The 17,800-nt window shown below is 29.5% G+C and overlaps 1 protein-coding gene across 2 annotated transcripts; it reads right to left on the minus strand.

Annotated features, from left to right (window-relative positions):
* Window positions 1-1,249: 1,249 nt before the first annotated feature.
* LOC107413267 (uncharacterized) lies at window positions 1,250-8,141 on the minus strand. 2 transcript variants are annotated; one of them, XM_048469913.2, is made up of 8 exons: window positions 7,943-8,141; window positions 6,287-7,408; window positions 4,712-4,830; window positions 3,314-3,940; window positions 2,908-3,220; window positions 2,149-2,314; window positions 1,834-1,936; window positions 1,250-1,654 (listed from the first exon to the last, which is right to left on the minus strand). In XM_048469913.2, the coding sequence occupies exons 2-8, from the start codon at window positions 7,349-7,351 to the stop codon at window positions 1,537-1,539; spliced, it is 2,511 nt and encodes an 836-aa protein (XP_048325870.2). In that variant the 5' UTR covers window positions 7,352-7,408; window positions 7,943-8,141; the 3' UTR covers window positions 1,250-1,536. The 2 variants fall into 2 exon arrangements, with proteins under 2 accessions (XP_048325870.2, XP_048325869.2); XM_048469912.2 differs by having other exon boundaries at window positions 6,287-8,141.
* Between the last annotated feature and the right edge of the window lie 9,659 nt (window positions 8,142-17,800).

Here is a 17,800-nt window from a genome sequence, read left to right on the forward strand (position 1 = left end):
GTTAAAATATTAAAATATCATATATAACTTTAAAAGCTTTTTTTATTGTACATGTAACCAAACATTCCACCATTTTTTTATAAAGCATTTTTTATAAAAAGTGTGATAAAAAAATATAAGTACTATGAAAAATAAATATTTCTAAAAGAAATAAAAAATAAGAAACACTACCAAACACACACAATGTAACTATTAAAATTTTGGATAAGAATTATATGTTATTGATCTCTCATGAGACTATTGAGAAAGATGGCAATCACCTTTGGAAGAAGTTTACGTTTCATTTGAGGGTTGCTTTTAGATTCCTAAAGTTGATAGCCAAAATCTGATTTACTAAATTCATTTTAAAGTTATTTTAATAAAATATTATGCTCAGGAAAAAAAAAATTACAGCACTAAATTATTATGAAAAAATGAAAAATGTTGACGTAAACTTCCTATTTATATACAAAAGCTATTATATTGGAATAACAAATCATTAAATATATTAGGTATTAAATTATAGATAATATTTAATATATCAAATAGTAGAATCAACACCCTTTTCGTGAGTTTGATAAATTATAGATAATTAATAATTTTTCAATTTAAAATTTCCTTTTTCAATTTTTTAATTTTCGTCAGTTCCGTGAGGTTGAGATTATTTTCCATAAGTTTAATAGTATAATTTTAAAAAAGAAAAATTATAGATAATTTGAATAGTAAAATCACATTGTCTTTTTTTTTTTTTTTTTAATAAATGGGAAAATCACATTGTCACTTGACAAAACTATTAAACTTTAATATTAAAGTTTTTGTGGAAAACAGCTTATTATTGATCATTACTTGACAAAACTATCCAATTTAATTTATCCAAGTTTAATTTATTAATATCCAATTTTAATATATTCATAAGATAGTATGTTTGGAACTGTAAACCATAGAGCCCTAAGCCAAATGGAACCAGAACATATCTACATTTTTATTTTTCTTTCTACTTATCTTCTTCAATTAAGACAAATTCTGTCTTGGCTTTTATTTTCCCCCAGAAAAACAATGACAAGTTATAAAATTAATTAATAAATTAAAATAAATTTTATGTTTTTTCTTTACCCAAAAAATGATAACGAATTAAACAATTAATAAATTAAGATTAAGATAATTTTTTTTTTTTCAACCAGAAAACTATAACGAGTTAAACAATCAATTAATTAATTAATATATTAAGATAAATTCGATGCTTCCACAACATCATAATCAACATTCCTAATAGTACAAAAAAATTTTAATGCTTAACATTTTTATTTATGCAAGAATAATGAATTTAACAGTGCCAATTGTTATTCCAATTATACAATGCAATAGTCTTGTCCACATATAATCAGAAAAACAGCGGCAACTACTCAACACTCTACAAACGAGAATGACAGAAGCTTCCCTTTCATCAAGGATCAAGCACTGCCTCCTCTCTTCACCTTCCCACTCACATCTATTCAGTATTTATTATTTTCCTATACTATTTTTTTTTTTTGTTTTTTTTACCTTTCCTTGTTCTTTTTACAGTATGGAATATGCTCGAATCACTTCAACTATCGGCGCCCGACACAATGGACACTTTCCTCCGCCACGAACCAACTCGTTTGCACATTTTGAGCAAGTGCACATGTGCCCGCATCTGCCAAAAAAACGTCGGAACCGAACAGAAGACGAGCAGATGTTAATATAATTCAGTACCCAAAAAATAAACAAATTGAAACAAAGCTGACACAAAAGATAGTGAGGAGGTTCACTCTCTCTGAATGTGGTTTTTTGAAGAGGGTAGATATAGAGAATCACAAGGATAAACAGATGTACCTATACAAAAGAGAATCAATGTGGCTATCACAACAAACACAGCAAGTCCCTTTTCTCACATGACCCCATTTAGACCCATCCTCTGATGTCTCAGGACCCAACCCTGCGATGTAAATGCATCTTTCATGTTAAAGATCTTTTCAAAACCGTTAACGTAAAAATAACAAAAAAATGTTTTCTAATCAGAAAGAACACTATTTCTTCCAAAGTCAGTAATATCAAGAGCTAGACAAACATTAAAATCCAATTTGTAAAAGTGTCTTTCCACAACGCAGATAGCATTCTAAATAGGCTACACACAAATTGCAAAGATACCTTTTTCACCAGCTGATCGATTCAGAGCTGCAGAGACTTCCTGTCTAACAGAACGCTGCAACTCCAGTTGCATATCCATGCAAGCCTCCAACATCCTCTGCATGTGGCTCATGCCTTGCTGAAGTCTTGCCATGTCTGCTCTCAGATCGTTAATCATTTCCCATTCCTGCTCCAAATCAAGATCTAAAATTTAGTCTCATGTATTAAAAAGCAGAATAGAGAAATACAAAACACGGGAAACATTGGCATTGAAGCCTGAGAAAAGTAAAAAGGGCGAACCACTAAACTAGACACAGACTAAAACTTGAAAGAATAAATTCAGTTCATTCCCATTTGCATCAATCCATCAAATCAGACATGACCAAATAAGTACCGGTACAATCCATCAATCCATCAAACTCAGGACCCCATGACTTAAAAGTTACACATATAGACTTCTAAAGAAGCTATTTCCCCAAAATAAAAAATCATGGTTTAAAAAGATACATTAAAAAGATAATTAAAATAGGTCAACGAATGACATCCTACAGCTGATCCCATATTACAATGCAATTTCTTCAGTGAGCCCATTTCATAAGTTGGTTTTGGAATCTGAACTGATTCATGTAAACTAAATACTGGTTCTCTAAAGAATGTTGTAATACTTGCTTCTGTATATCCTCAAAATTGTGTGAAAGCAATCCATAGAACAAACATTCATACATATCATAAACCATAGAGAATTAATTCACTACAGTTTGCACAAGAATTATGACTTACAATTTCTGAACGATGCATGCTGTGCCGAGACCAGCCAGTGTGATGTAAGTCCTGATGCCAAATTGGCTGCGGTGGGGGAACTGGTGGAGATGGTAGCACAAGTGAAGGTCTATTGATTGCCTCATTTTGATCTTCATTTTGTTCATCCCTCTGTTGCTCCTGATCCATCTCTGGTGTAGTGGGAGTAGGCGTTGGCAAATTTCTATGCAAATCCCAATCTATAGGAGAACGACTTTGCCTTTCCACATAAGACTGTATCAATTGGTCCAAACTTTCACGGAAACCACTACGAAGAAGATTAGAAACACTTCTCCTGCAAAGCGAAGAAAGGAAAAACACATCATATAAAATAACTAAAGCTAGATTCGGTAGCTCACAAGACAGATGAAACCTTCTGCAAAATTACCTGCTTAGAAGTTCCCTAAGTTCCATACTGTAAACATTATCATCATCTGGTGGATGAAATCTGTTGAATCTTCTAAACGGTACAGAACGGCGATTTCTGGGGGGACCAGAAGGCCCTTCTGCCCAATTTTCAACACCATCCCGAGTGCCATCCCGATGCCAAACCCCCTGGGCTTCTTGTGGACGACGAACCTCATCTCCATCTACATTTCTGGGAGTTTCCTGGGGCCAAGTATTGACAGAATTATCATGCCAATTTGCATCCAAATCTTCAGTATTGCCATCTCTCCATTCATTAAATTGACCATAGGTTGTCTGCTGCCAGTTTCCTCCCTCGTTTTCTGTAATTGATTCTTGCCAATCTCCTCCTTGGTTAGCAGTTCCTTGCCAATTGATACGCTCGACATCTGTGTTCCTTTCCAAATTTCCTGTCCGATCAGGCAACTGGTTGATGTCACTTTCCTGATTCCTAGGCTGTGACTGTTCATGATTTTCATGTTGGACATCCTGTGAAGGATTTGTCTGAGTTTGCTCGCTAGAATCATTAATGTTATTGTTAGATGGGGAATCAGACTGGTTGCCAACTTGACCACGGACTATATTTTCTAATCTTGAACGGAACCCTTCCCTACACAAGAAATCAGATTTTTCATTAGGCCGATAAAAAACATTTATCTTCCAATAGAATACATATTTGAGTTCTGCTACATTCATTAATCAAAAGAAAACACAGATATTATGGAAACAATATCAGATATTAATCAGAACCCATTTGAAAACTTTTTTTCTAATTCCATCTTTTTCTTTTTCCCTTTTTGTTTTTTAACTCTGTTAGGAAATTAGAAGTTCCAAATGTTTGTCACAGGTATCGGTAACATCTACTCCAACTCAATACTGTTTCCTTACCGACACAAATGTGCACCATGTCAACCATATAATTGAGTAAAATGTGACATCTAAAGCAATCAGTGAGCATCACAAAGCACATAGGAATATGTTCTACACTAGCCTAAACTCATTTACACACACACACACACATATTGCATGAGAAATTTTTAAAATATTTGTTTTTACTCCAACTTCATCCAAAATAATAATAATAATAATAATTACATACTTGAAGGGGACAAAAAGTTCAAACTCATCGAGTTCAATCACTAGGATATCCCCCACTTTCTTCTCTCATAAAACTCCATTATATAAAACCGACCATTAAACAAAACGATAGAAACAAGATCTAAATGATCAAATTGCTCCACTTTAACAAGAAAGATTTGTCAATATTTTCTAGCCACTTAAATTATAGACAAATTGATCCAGTACTAAGATTTTTGTTCTATACATACAACCATGTGAAATTCCATTCAAAGAAGTACAGAATGAATAAATAATCAAATACCTTAAACCAGAAACAGTGTGACGCTGTCTCAATAGAACTAATTCACTGGCTGCATTAGAGGGAGGTCTTTCTTCTTCAACAGGTCTTTCATTTCGCAAGAATCTACCTCTGAGTAATGACTGAAAATATTTTATTGCATCAGAGGCCAAATATCCAAGGCACACAAAAAAAGGGAAAGAAGAGGGCGAACTGGTCATGTACAAGAAGACTTTCTCATCAAAAAATCACTTCAAGAAAATAAAGGAAAGGTACAAAGGAGAGCAGGATAACCTCCAAGTACCCAGCAGAAACATGTAATCATATTATAAATTATTTTGCAAGTTATAATGTTAGAAAGAAGAAAACGAGATAAGATAAGAGACACTACAGAGTGTATATACTAAAAGTAAAAAAGGCCCCCAAAAAAAAAAAAAAAAAAAGGTAACATTTAAAATTCAAATAACGTGTAAATGGAGCTGTTTCCATCATTAGCATAATCATTCATCATACAAGACAATTGTTTTTGCTAATAAATTTGAATTCAATTGTACAACGTTAAAATTCAATGTATTCTTGGGTGTTTATTTAGGACAAAGAGATCCATGTATATATTATATGAAGAGACGAGACAGGAGTAATAGTATACATTCGTAGTTCCAGATAGAGCAAATGCAGTAGATTTGGAAAGTTGGCAACCCAGTTAACTTCATTGACACGGTTAATAAAGCAATATGTTAGGCCCAAACCATGGAAAAATACCAATAGAGAATCTCAACGAGTTAGGATAAAAGCTACTTATTGAATAATAGATTAAAAGTTGCTGTTTCATGTAAAAAGGGCTAGATCAAGATGAGACAATGAAAGGGATCAAAGCATCCCTCTTATATGTTATATATAAAACAAAGAAGAAAGTCAAACCTAGAAAATCAAACAAAAAGAAAAAGGAGAGGTTAAGAGCTGAGAGAAGCTAATCCCTACTGTTGAGAAAGGGGACAAAGAGAAACTTAGATGAAAGAACCAGTACACTCCTTAACAATGAATTGACTCATACTACAACCGTGAACCACGCGTAAAAAGTTCGATACACACAAAGGTATTTAAATATTGGCTGTCCGAGAATGATTTATGGGAAACGTCAATAACATGAGCACATAACACCAAATACAATTATAAAATCGCAAAACTAGTTGAGTATCACCCAACTATTAGCCAATCAATTGACTGATGCTACAACCCTGAACTATGAGTAAAAAGTTTGATAAACACGAAGGTATTTAAATATTGGCTATCTGAAAATGATTTCTGGGAAGAAATTAATTAACGAGATCAAACGTCATAACATGAGTACATATCACTATGTACAATTATAACATCACAAAACTAGTAAAGTAATACCCAACTATTAGACACCAAGCACTAGCGACCCAAAAAACAAAACCACATTATGCAGCCCAAACTCAAGTCTCAAGCATTTATTACCAATTATGGAGGATAGACTTCAATCCATGTAGATGAAGATACAATAAAGATATCCACAATTCTGAGTAATACTGGTAAATTAATAAGCTAGATAACACTTCATGATATAAAACTGACCTGAATTCGATTCCGATGAGCAAAATCAGAGACAGCCCGATGCTCTAACAGGCCTTGAAGTTCTCTCTGCCTTTCCCTCTCGATCCTCACAAGCAAATCAATTATAGCCTGTCTCCCACGCAACCTCAATATGTCCCTCCGAATGTGCTCTGGCTGGCCTTCATCATGGTCCGGAACCAATCCATCATGAACACTATCAGCTTGAGCACCAGGTCCAGCGACTTGATCTTCCCTTCGGCCCCCACGAGCTCCTCTTTGTTGACTTGTCATTTGCACCCACTCCCTGACAATTCTCACCCTCTCACGCTCAGTTTCGCCAAGCCACTCTGCTCTGGGGCTATTATTTCTCTGACCAACACTTGAAGAATGATCAGTAATGCCACTTTCCATCCATCCTCGTACTATATGCCTCACTCTCTCCCTCTCGACTTCGCCAAGGTCAGGAGATTGTTCCCTGCTAGAACCATTGTTATCCCCGCGTTCATTCTGCGAGCCCATCTGATCATGGGACCAAGTGACATACTCATTTTCACTCTCACTTGCATCTTCCAAGCTCACCTGATTCTCACTCCCCCGACTATCTGACATATTTGTGCTCGACTCATTGGTATTAGATTCAACACTCCTCTGCTGCCTCAACCTTTCCCGTGCCCGGTTCAACAAATGTTCATCCTCCAATTCCCTCCACATCTGCAAAATTGCAGAGGCCTGAGTGCTCGGCCTCTCCACAGCCCCTTGCCGCCTTGATGTTGGGGACTGTGACTCCCTCAAGAATGAAGAGTCGAGCATGGAAACCGTGTGCAGGCCTGCGAGTGCCATCAATTCCGACTCATGGTTTCTCCTCTCAATGGTGGTCATCATCTCCTGAGCCTGCCTTGCAGCCCAACGGCTCAAAATCCGAGAGTGACGGCGCCGTGCTGCTGATGACTCAGCCAAATCATCACCCTCTAAATCAGACCTCCTTCTCCTCCTCACAAGCTGATCACCCTCCTCATCCTCATCCTCAGGATTCCGAGTAGAGCTACATGACGCAAATGACATACATTCATCCAAGTGCCCTCGCATAAATTCCTCCAATCCACGCTCAAACTCAGAACGAGCATCAGTAGCAGATTCTGGCTTCTGTTGTAGCGGTTCAAAATCCGTCATTTTCTAACCCAATTAACCCCTTCACACCACCCCACACACACCCCCACCCCCCAAAAAAAAAAAAAAAAAAATGCTTTTCAGCCCCTGTAATCAATGCCCACAACCCACCTAACCCCTAATCCTCCATTTTCAAACCCAAAATGAAACCATTACAATCTATAAAACAACAACCAAAAAAAATAAAAAGAATCGTAACCCTAACACAATTCTCAAACTCATAAAAAAAAAATCAAAAAATAAAATGAAATAAAAGAACAGTTTTGCTATAATTAAATTGAAATTTCCCTTTAAAACTCCACCACAAACCTGCCTATATTGAAATAAAACAAAAGTTCCAAATACAATTCGGAATTGGATAAGACGAACAAGAAAAATAAGAGAATTGAAGGGCCGAATTGGATCGGTCCGAGATCATTGTGTCGGTGAAGAAGAAGAATAAGAAGAAAATGTTTAGAATTTTGACAGTGAGGAATTAGGGCTGTGATTGGTGAGAAAACGGAAACGTACCTCCGAAGCTTCCTTTTTTCTTTTTCTTTTTTTTCTATTCTCTTGTGTCTACGTATGTGTATGTGTTTTTCTCCGTAACCAAACAAACCCTAAAAACTTTCTAGCAGACAGACAGAAAGAGAAAGAAAGAGAAAGAAAATGAGAGAAAAATGTGAGGAGTGAAAAATGAGAAAATTTGTTTGAACAAAAAAGGAGAGAACACAGCAGAGAATGGTTTCAGAATTTATATAAACCTTAAAAAAAAAAATTAAATAAAAATAAATATAATAATTAAAAATAGATTATTTTATTTTTTAATTAATTTTTTTGTTTTCTTTTTGGGAAATTCAAAGACTGCCGATCTGATAGCGACCCAGATACAGAGGCGGAAGAGGAGCGGGCGATCGGCGATCAATTAGGTATTGCCACGTAATACTTTGTTTTTAATTTTTAATTTTTGTTTTTTTCTTAGTCAATGAGTAATTGCCACCTACGTTATTTTTGCAAATGCTAAGCTTCTCCTCCATACTGTTTTTCTTACTATTTATTTAACAATTCCCTTTTTTTTTTCTTTTTTTTTTGGGGGGGTAAATTATTCAACAATCCTCTTAATTATTATGCCCGCATACTTTTTTTTTTTTTTTTTTTGCTGGAAAATACTATGCACTTTTCTTTTATGGACGTTTTCCATATAATCATTATTTGTTTTAACATATTTTATATTGAATTTAATCCGTAAAAGAAAAGAAATACAAAAAAAAATAAATGAATTAATTATTATATTATATAGAGAAAAAAGGGGGGAAAAAAAAAGGTCCCTACTATAGAGAAGTAATAATTGTCTTCTGAAATTTGTGTGATAAAATGAATAATATATGGTATGATAATGGTATTGAACTTTTAAATAATTTATTAAATCCTTTCTTGGAATAAAATCACCATTTACTAGTATGCATAATATAAATTTACAAAAGTATTGTATGATCTATGGGTATTGGATCTTAAATTTAGTATATGCTGTTTATTTCTTTTTGCATTTATTATGTGCTTGTGTAATATATACGTATATAAATTGGCTACAATTAATTATTGTACCACGTAAATAGTGTAATAAATCATTATTTTTGAACAAATAGAAAAATAAATTTTTAATTCGGGATAAAAAAAAAAGTATTGTTTGAGAAAATAGAATAGAATGTATCGGAAATAACCATTTGGTAGAAATTACATAATTTAATTATATGTGATATCATTTTTTGAAAAAGCTTATGTGCTGAAGAATTATTGGTCACCAAAGACACTCTATTTTAAAAAATTACTTCCTTTTGTTTCCAAAAAAAAAAAAAAAAAAGGAAACTTTAAAATTACTTGTTCTTTTAATTTCCTTATCCTTTCTATTACGTGTAAATAAGCAAGTCCATCAGGACCACTACTAAATCAAAAACAAATAGTTCAAATGAATAAATAAAATAAGTAAAATATCATATGGATAGAGAGGCATGCATTTATTTTTAAACATACTTAACGTTGTGTAATGATTGGTTCTTTTTTTCTCCGGGAAGAATTCTGAGTTAGTCAAAACAAACTCTTTCAAAGCATATATATATATATATATATATATTGGAAAGTAACGATTATTTAATTTACAAGATAAAATAAAATATAAAATAAAAAGTTTTTATTTATATTTTATTTTATCTTGTAAATTAAATAATCGTTACTTTCCAACAAGTAGATGTCCTGCTTCTAAGTAGAAAACTACAGCAGCTAGTAAAATACTAAATGCCTATATAATAATTAATGTCCATTTAAATCAAACCAAAAAAAGCAATTAATAATTGCTAGAAACAATGGAATGTTGAGCAATTGATGCCTAGTTGTTGCGGATGAAAGTTCTTGCTAGCTACTCATGCAACAACCATCCTATTTATATGGCTTATTTTATTTAGCAAATTTTTATTTATTTTGAAAACCCCTTTTTTAAAACATAATTTTATCATTATTTTGATTAGACAAATTTAAAACCTATTTTAGAGTTTGATTCTTGATTATTTCACCTGAGGCTTTGAATATAATATTAATTATTAATGATAAACCAATTTGGTAAGAAGATTACTTGTCTAAAATGTACTAAATAGAGCTAAAAGAGTGCAAGCTTAGGTAACACTTTCTAAAGACAAAAAAGAAAAGAAAAAAAAAATTAGATAGTTGTCAGAATCATACTTTATTAATATAGGTGAGAAGCACTTTCCAACTTATTAATCGACCGAAAAAAACAAAAAAAAAAAAAAAACAAAAAAAAAAAAAACTTCTTAATCAAAAAAGGGTATCCCCTTGTGAAACATGCTTAACAAATGCTACACAAAATAGCTGGTTAATTTTAACTTGAAGTGATTTGAAATATCAATTAATGGGTAAACTTTTTACATAACTATCATACATTTTTTTCAGCGAAAAAAAAAAATCATATTTTTTTTTTTTTTTTGCCATGCTTTTTAATGGAGATGCAAAATAGAAACTGCCCCTCTGTCCAATTTTGAAAACCAAATATATTATTTTCTTCTTTTCTTTTTTTTTGAATTAATTATTAAATGTAATTGGTGCCTTTTTCACATGCACAAATTTATCACAGTGCCCATTATGGAGCTTATTACAATAGCCCTAACAAGATTAAATGCATAAGTGATATAAGTCATTATTTTGAGCAGTTAATTTTTTCTTTTTTTTCTATAAAAGGAAGTCTGTGCGATAATTTCTTCTTATCTTATGATATTGATCACAGTTTTTTTAGTAATGTTTTTTTTTTTCTTTTAACTTTATTTGTCACCATGGATTATTATCACTAAAAATAATTATCAATTAACTACAATAATCTTTTTTGGCAATTTAGAACTATATAAAAAAGTGAATATATAGCATTCTATCAATTAACATTATCACATGAGCTATCGGTCGCAATATGCCAATCACAAATACGGATATTTTTGGTAATCTTTGGGTCATGTATTAATTATTTAAATCAGAATACTTTTTGGTTTATAAAATTATAAATAAAATAAACTATATGGTCAAACAAACTTTTAATATTTTGTATTTATTTGGCAAGCCAAATTATTTTTAAGCCAAGCATTGAAAGTCATGATTTTGAAACAGTCATTTTTCTGATACCCACGCAAAACCGAACCTTTGATTTAGTGTTTTTTTTTTTTAAATCAATTTAATAGGAAAAATGTTTTGGATAATAATCCTAGTTTAATGCTTTGTTTTTCTTTGGATAATTGCATTTTTGGCCTTAACTTCTAGAGTTTTACAATTAAAATTTTAAACTTTTGAATATAACAAATTAGACTGTCTACTTTTCAATTTATTATAATTTAAATTTTATTTGATTTTTTATTATAAAGTTTAATGACAATTTTATATGATTGTTATTTAATTGTACCAATTTTTAAGCTAGAAGTTACTAAAATGTAAAATATTGAAATTTTTTAAAATGTTGTATTTTAATGACCTTTATTATTAAGAAAAAGTCAATACATGTCACCTGATTAATATTAAATTATATAAAATTTTAAATTAAAAGATACTGAAAAATGTAGAATTTTAGTTTTTATCTTAAAATTTTATAATTCAAAATTTGATAAAATTTAATATTAGTTAAGCAAGACAACTAATAAGCCATATTAGTCAAAAAATAAAAAAAGTCAAATTAAATTACAACAAATTAAAAAAATTAAGGATCTAAATTATTGTATTAAAAATTAAAAAATCTAAATTGTAAAACTTTTGAAGTTGAGAGTATCAATAGACAAGAAACATTAATCAGGCTCTTTCAAAGATATTTGACTTATTAGGAAAAATCCTTTATTTTTTTAAGACCAAATCTGACATTATTTCAATTCTTTCATGTGCTTTATTTCTTTTTCCCTTATGGCTCTAATATTGCAAAAAGCAAGTTTTAGAATAATGATAATATTTTGGATGGCATAAAAATTGACATAAAATCCCAAATCTCACATAAGTACTTTTTTTTTTGAAGGAGGAGGTTGGAGAAAGAGAACAAAAGAATAACTCGATGGAGTTTCAAAGGAAGAATTAATTCTAAAAATGTGTTATTCCCCAAAATAAATAAATAAATAAATAAAATCTGAAACAGTGTTTGGAAGGAGCTTTCGTAGGTGGAGGACCATTTGGGATATGTTGGAATTGGAAAGGAATGTGGGAGATCAGGTCCTTGTCTTACTCTTTCTCTCATTGGATGTTGGGTGAGTGTGGATTATTCATGTACGGTGCCCTGCCTTTTTCCAATGCTTCTGATGTTGAACATTGAACTCAGATTTGGGCAACCAAATAAAATAAAAATAAAAATAATCCAATAAATAAAAGAAAATAAGGTCTTGTTTGGGGCTGACCAAACAGTGTTTTGCAGAATCTACCTTTTTCTCATTCTATTGGCCAACCCATCAACCAAAAACGGATCTTCCACCACCAACATATTTTTGATTCTTTTAGATTTGAATTGAATCCGGTTATTTGCCAAACGGGGTCTCCCTCTATCAATAATATTTATTTTATTTTTTTCACATATATTTAAATCGAAGATGCGGGCTATAAAGCTTAGAATTAAGTTCATAATTAAGTGGCCAAGTTGCGAAGTCCAAGCCACATCAATTTTTGACTTTACCATATAAGAAAAGTCACTCTACAGCAACCTCAACCTCCATTGTTGTTGTCTTCTCCAGCAACGTTAAGGATCACGATGACTTAGGTTTTACATATGGCCATCTATGAATTTAATGTGCTCATCAAAGTAACCGAAATCAAAAAGGAAATTAAAGCATTTTCAATGACTTTATAGATTATTAAAATTGTTTTACCATATTAAAAATATAGATAAAAATTATCTCATAACTTTGTTTAAATACTCTGTTAAATTAACAATGACAAAAGAAAAATATATATTGTGAGGATGTTTGTTTACTTTTAGTTTTAAAATTTATGCTAGACTATGTAATTCAATAAAAAAAAATTAAAAACAATACTTAGATATTGATCATTATTAAGTATACATTTATGTCCTAGATAGTAAACCCTTTGAACTTGTATACCACATATAGATTATAATCCATATTTCCATTAAAGATAATCTTACAATTTTGATTGATTTGGAAATTTATTCTATATAGAATCAAATTTGAAAACTACAGGATCTCAATTGAAAGAAAAATATATATTTTACTGGACTTCAGTTAAATTTAATTTAACTAAAGGATTAAAGTGTACTAAAAATATTAAAGATGTGAATTTTTAAGGGGTTATATTTCAAATTCAACATCCGCCTTCTTAAAGTACCTTAAATTAGCAAATTATATCTTATTTTTTGTTTATGTTAGTTATAACTAGAAAGAATACAGAAGTACCTAATTTTATAAGATAATGAAATCAAAAATTTTGAATAATAAATGGGATACTAAATTTGCCCTTGGTCCCATTATTTAATTATCGATTAAGCTGGCTAAGGAGGAGGATTAATTCCCTGTCCCATAGTTCAACCATCTGAAACTAATTGGGCCCTAAAGTAATTAATGCATCTTTTCAACTTGGTCTTCATGGTATTTTAAAAGAAAGAAAGGAAAAAGAAAAAAGAAAATATATATATATATATATATTCCACATTTTCACACGCGCATACATACACACTTATGCATAGGGCTTATTTTAGGGTTTATCATATTTGGATTTGGATATAAATGCTGATGTGGTCATTAATCTCAAGAAAATAGGACGCCAAAAATCTAATTAATTTAGAAATATGTTTAATTATATATATATATATATATATATATCTTAGAGGTGCTAATTTCATATTAATAAACTGAGAGTAGGTCCGAAAACGTATATGGTTATAGAATTTACTAGAGTTAAAGCAAAAAATAAATCATTAAATAGTTAAATAAAGCATTTTATTATTTGCCTTAATACCAAACCTCATATATTAACTAATCATGATTATGGCTGTAAAAGGTGTTAAGTTCTTATAAATGCATGGCCAATACAACTACTTCACCTTTTCTACCTCTTTTTTTAAATTAAAAAAAAAATTGTAGGTGACTAATATTACAACAATGTGACTGGTCAACTTTTCCACGATCAAATTTTGATAATATCGCATACAAACAGAGAAGTCTGACCCAAATAAAGATAAAAAGGAGGAAAAAAAATCTTTGATTTAATGTAATATATCAATAATTTTCAAAAAAAATTATCAAATATCCAAAAATAATGTAATTATATATATATATATACTTATTTATTTTATACCTATTAAATTTGTTTTTCTGATAAGTGGTAGGTAAAAGAGGAACCTTTAGAGCTAAATAGGCCATAATTAAATCTCCTTCTATGTTTTGAGAATAAGATTCTGTAAAGTTTTGCTTTCTGTCAAAGGCAAGAAATTTAGTTTTAAAAAATGTCATATTGAATGCAATTAAACTGCTAGTAATGGGTTATATTTTCAATGAAGTTTATAATTATATATTTAAATGGTACTAATTAAGTCCTCAAGCATGCCTATAATATTGAAGTGAAACAAAATTATTTTGTTCGTAGGGCCATTCATTAAGGTTTTGAACTTGATTAATTAATGACAAATGCGTTAGCACTTAGCAACAAAAGCTATTAGTTTGATAGAAAATCCTTTTTTATCACTTTAATCATGATTACTTGGGGGCTTGTAAGGTTTTAAAAATATCCATTAAGGAATCGTCAGACACCATGGTTCTATTATAAGGTTAGAAATGTTTCAATCCTTTTTTTTTTTTTTTTTTTTTTTTTTTTGAAGTTTGTCCTAAGCTCACAATGAGCAATACAGTAACCTGACAAATAGTATTAATGATACCTCAACTTATTATTTTAAATTAAAAATTTAGTCGGGGATATAACAATTTGAATGTATCATTATATATTTTCTTATAAATTAGAAAATAATTTTCAAAAGATTATATATATATATATATATATGATTTTTTAAAGTGATAAAAGGGCCTACAAAAATTTATCTACTATTTCGAAATAAAAAGAATCACTGTATATGCAAGTTTGAGTGTTAGAAGCTAGGATATAAATTTATTTACATGCTTATTTTACTATTTTTAGTGGAAAGATCATTAAATAATATTTGGAAATTTCAATTAATATTCACACCATTAATCAATTCAGTTTTATTTTATTTATTTATTTAAAAAAAAAGGCTTAAAGTGATTGAATGTTATATAAACATGGGTAAATTTCATTTTAACTCCTTTTAATTTTGTCATAATTATTCTTAGATATCACATTTTTAAAAAATCATCATTAATTTCTATTTAATTTTCTATATTTATTAAAATAGAGTTATTTATCAGTTTTTATCAATTAATTTTGATAGTTAAATCAAAAAGAAATTAAAATTTAATATTTTATAAGTAAATAATATTATATAAAAATAATTTTAGCATTTACCTGTTAATATTAATTAATAAAAATTTATGAATGAGATATTAATAATAGAATTTCAAAAATAGAATATCGAAGCACATTTCTAATGGTTTTATCTATTATAAATTTTTTTTTTACCTCATCAAAAATATAGAAAGCTATTCAAAAAGAAAAAGTTTCAATAAATTTGTCTAAATAAAATGTTAAATTGATATAGCCAGAAAAAATAAATAGAAACTATCAAGATTCAGACATTTTAAAATTTTCTAAAACATAAAATTTTTTTAAAAGTTCAATTCTTTTAAAATTAAAATTATTAAAATATTTAATTAATTAATAATCATATATATTTTATACACATTACTATCAAACAATAATTTTAAAATTAATTATATATTTATATCATTTAGATTTATATAATAATTAATAAAAAATACAACAAATCTTAAATTTTAGCTTCCCCATTTTCTTGTCATTAATTTTTTCAAACGGATTCTAACTCAATACATAACTGAAAGAAAAAAAAAAAAAACAAAAAACAAAAAAACGTTTAACAATTTTGTCCACAAATAAAAGTAAAAAAATTGGGAAATAAAAAAAAAGAAAATTTCAATTTTTGTGTTTTTTTTTTTTTTAGGTAATAAAGGAAAATTTCAAGTTAGGAGTCAACTGATTTACAAAGGTTGACGTGTAAAGGCGATTGAACAGTACCACTTGTCAATGTCCCAAAAAAAAAAAACCCAGGAGGGGAATATAATGAGGTAATTCTTTATATTTATTTACTTATTTATTATGGGACACGTGTCATACTTCGGATCTATCAAATTTATATATAATTTTTTCTTATTTCCTGATGCAAAGATCTATAAGAGGAATGTTCGAGGTGGAGCCCACTTGCATCTGCACCTGCATGCTGACAAATTACGCTCTTTCCTCTCCTTTTTCTATCCTTATCCTCCTAATTATCTTCCTCATTAAAAGGGGGAAAATAAAAAAAAATTCTATATTCTATATTTTTTTAATTCCTTAAAAGTTTTTGATAATTACGTTGAAAATGGTGAAAGAGGGACAAGAGATAACAGAACATCTAAGATATAAAATTCAATTTGTTTTTTTAAGCCTGAGGAGGTATATTCCCAAACAAATAATAATATATTATAAGATCTTCACATACGTGTACATTTGGTGTAATTTGAATTTTTTTTATTTTTTTCAACTCCAAAAATTCTATGTAAAAATTTTTTTGCAAAAATTATTAGTATTTTGAGATAATGTGATAGTTTTGATAACATTCTAATTTATGGGTTGGATTCAAACCTTATCAGTAAAAAAAAAAAAAAAATTATTAATACTTGATTATATTATTTATTAATAAAAAGTTTTTTTGAAAATTTATATAAAAAGTTAATTTTCATTTAAAAAAATAATTTTTTAATAATATTTAGAGATGGAAATGGAATGAGTGATAGCTTGGGCAGCCTCACCATCCCTGCCCTGCCCCATTCCTTGTATATTAGGGGCTTGAGGTGGGGCGGGGATCCTCACTTTCCCGTTTAATTATTTTTTTTAATTTTATATTTAAAAAATATATATTTTTAAATTTTTATTTTTTAGAAAAATATATTTAAAACTTAATTAATATTTTTATATCATTTTCAAACAAATAAAAAATATATAAATTATACAAAATATATATAATAAATAAATTATAATATATATATATATATATATATATACAAAAATTGGCAGATTAGGGGGGGCACTCTTTCCCCAACCCCATCCATACCACCCCAATTAACTAAGAAATCCCACCCCATTAGGGGCAAGGGTTGGTTGGGAGGGGATAATCTTGGACAAATGGCTATCCCTAATAATATTCTTATCTTCTTTTTATTTTCATCCAAACCTTTAATAATTGAATTAAAGTTCTTCTTCAAATACAAAAGATCTACTAACACAAGTTCTACTTGGAGAAGCTATGCCAAATGGTGTTAGGATCTGCAATTGGTAGAACATCCTATTTGGTAAACAATGTCATATACTATTTAAAGAAAAATAAATTATCAATTAAATTTAAAAAAAAAATCTAATTTGTCTTTAGTAATAATTACCGGTAGATCATATAAATTTGCTAAGGTTGTTCCTTTTCTAATTATGATTTATTCAAAAATAATCAAAAATATATTTAAATGAGATGACATTTTTAAATAATATGCCTTAGCAAATAGGATGTCCTTACTTATAAAAGATCCCACTTAAAAACTGTTAATTCTAGAACCAATTTCTTAACAATTTTTTTAATACTTGGTTAGTAATATAAAATTTTGAAGATATAAGTGTTTAAATTAATTTTTATTTTATAATTGATAATAAATTTGTCTTTAATAAAATATATAAAGCTAG

Source organism: Ziziphus jujuba, chromosome 8 (genome assembly GCF_031755915.1).
Source record: "Ziziphus jujuba cultivar Dongzao chromosome 8, ASM3175591v1".
NCBI classification, from domain to species: domain Eukaryota; kingdom Viridiplantae; phylum Streptophyta; class Magnoliopsida; order Rosales; family Rhamnaceae; genus Ziziphus; species Ziziphus jujuba.

Coding starts and splice junctions, on each gene's coding strand:
- LOC107413267 (XM_048469912.2), bottom strand. CDS start 7,435: ATGACGGATTTTGAACCGCTACAACAGAAGCCAGAATCTGCTACTGAT. Junction 3,941..4,711: donor CACACTGTTTCTGGTTTAAG/GTATTTGATTAT, acceptor TTTCTTGTGTAG/GGAAGGGTTCCGTTCAAGAT. Junction 3,221..3,313: donor CTTAGGGAACTTCTAAGCAG/GTAATTTTGCAG, acceptor TTCGCTTTGCAG/GAGAAGTGTTTCTAATCTTC.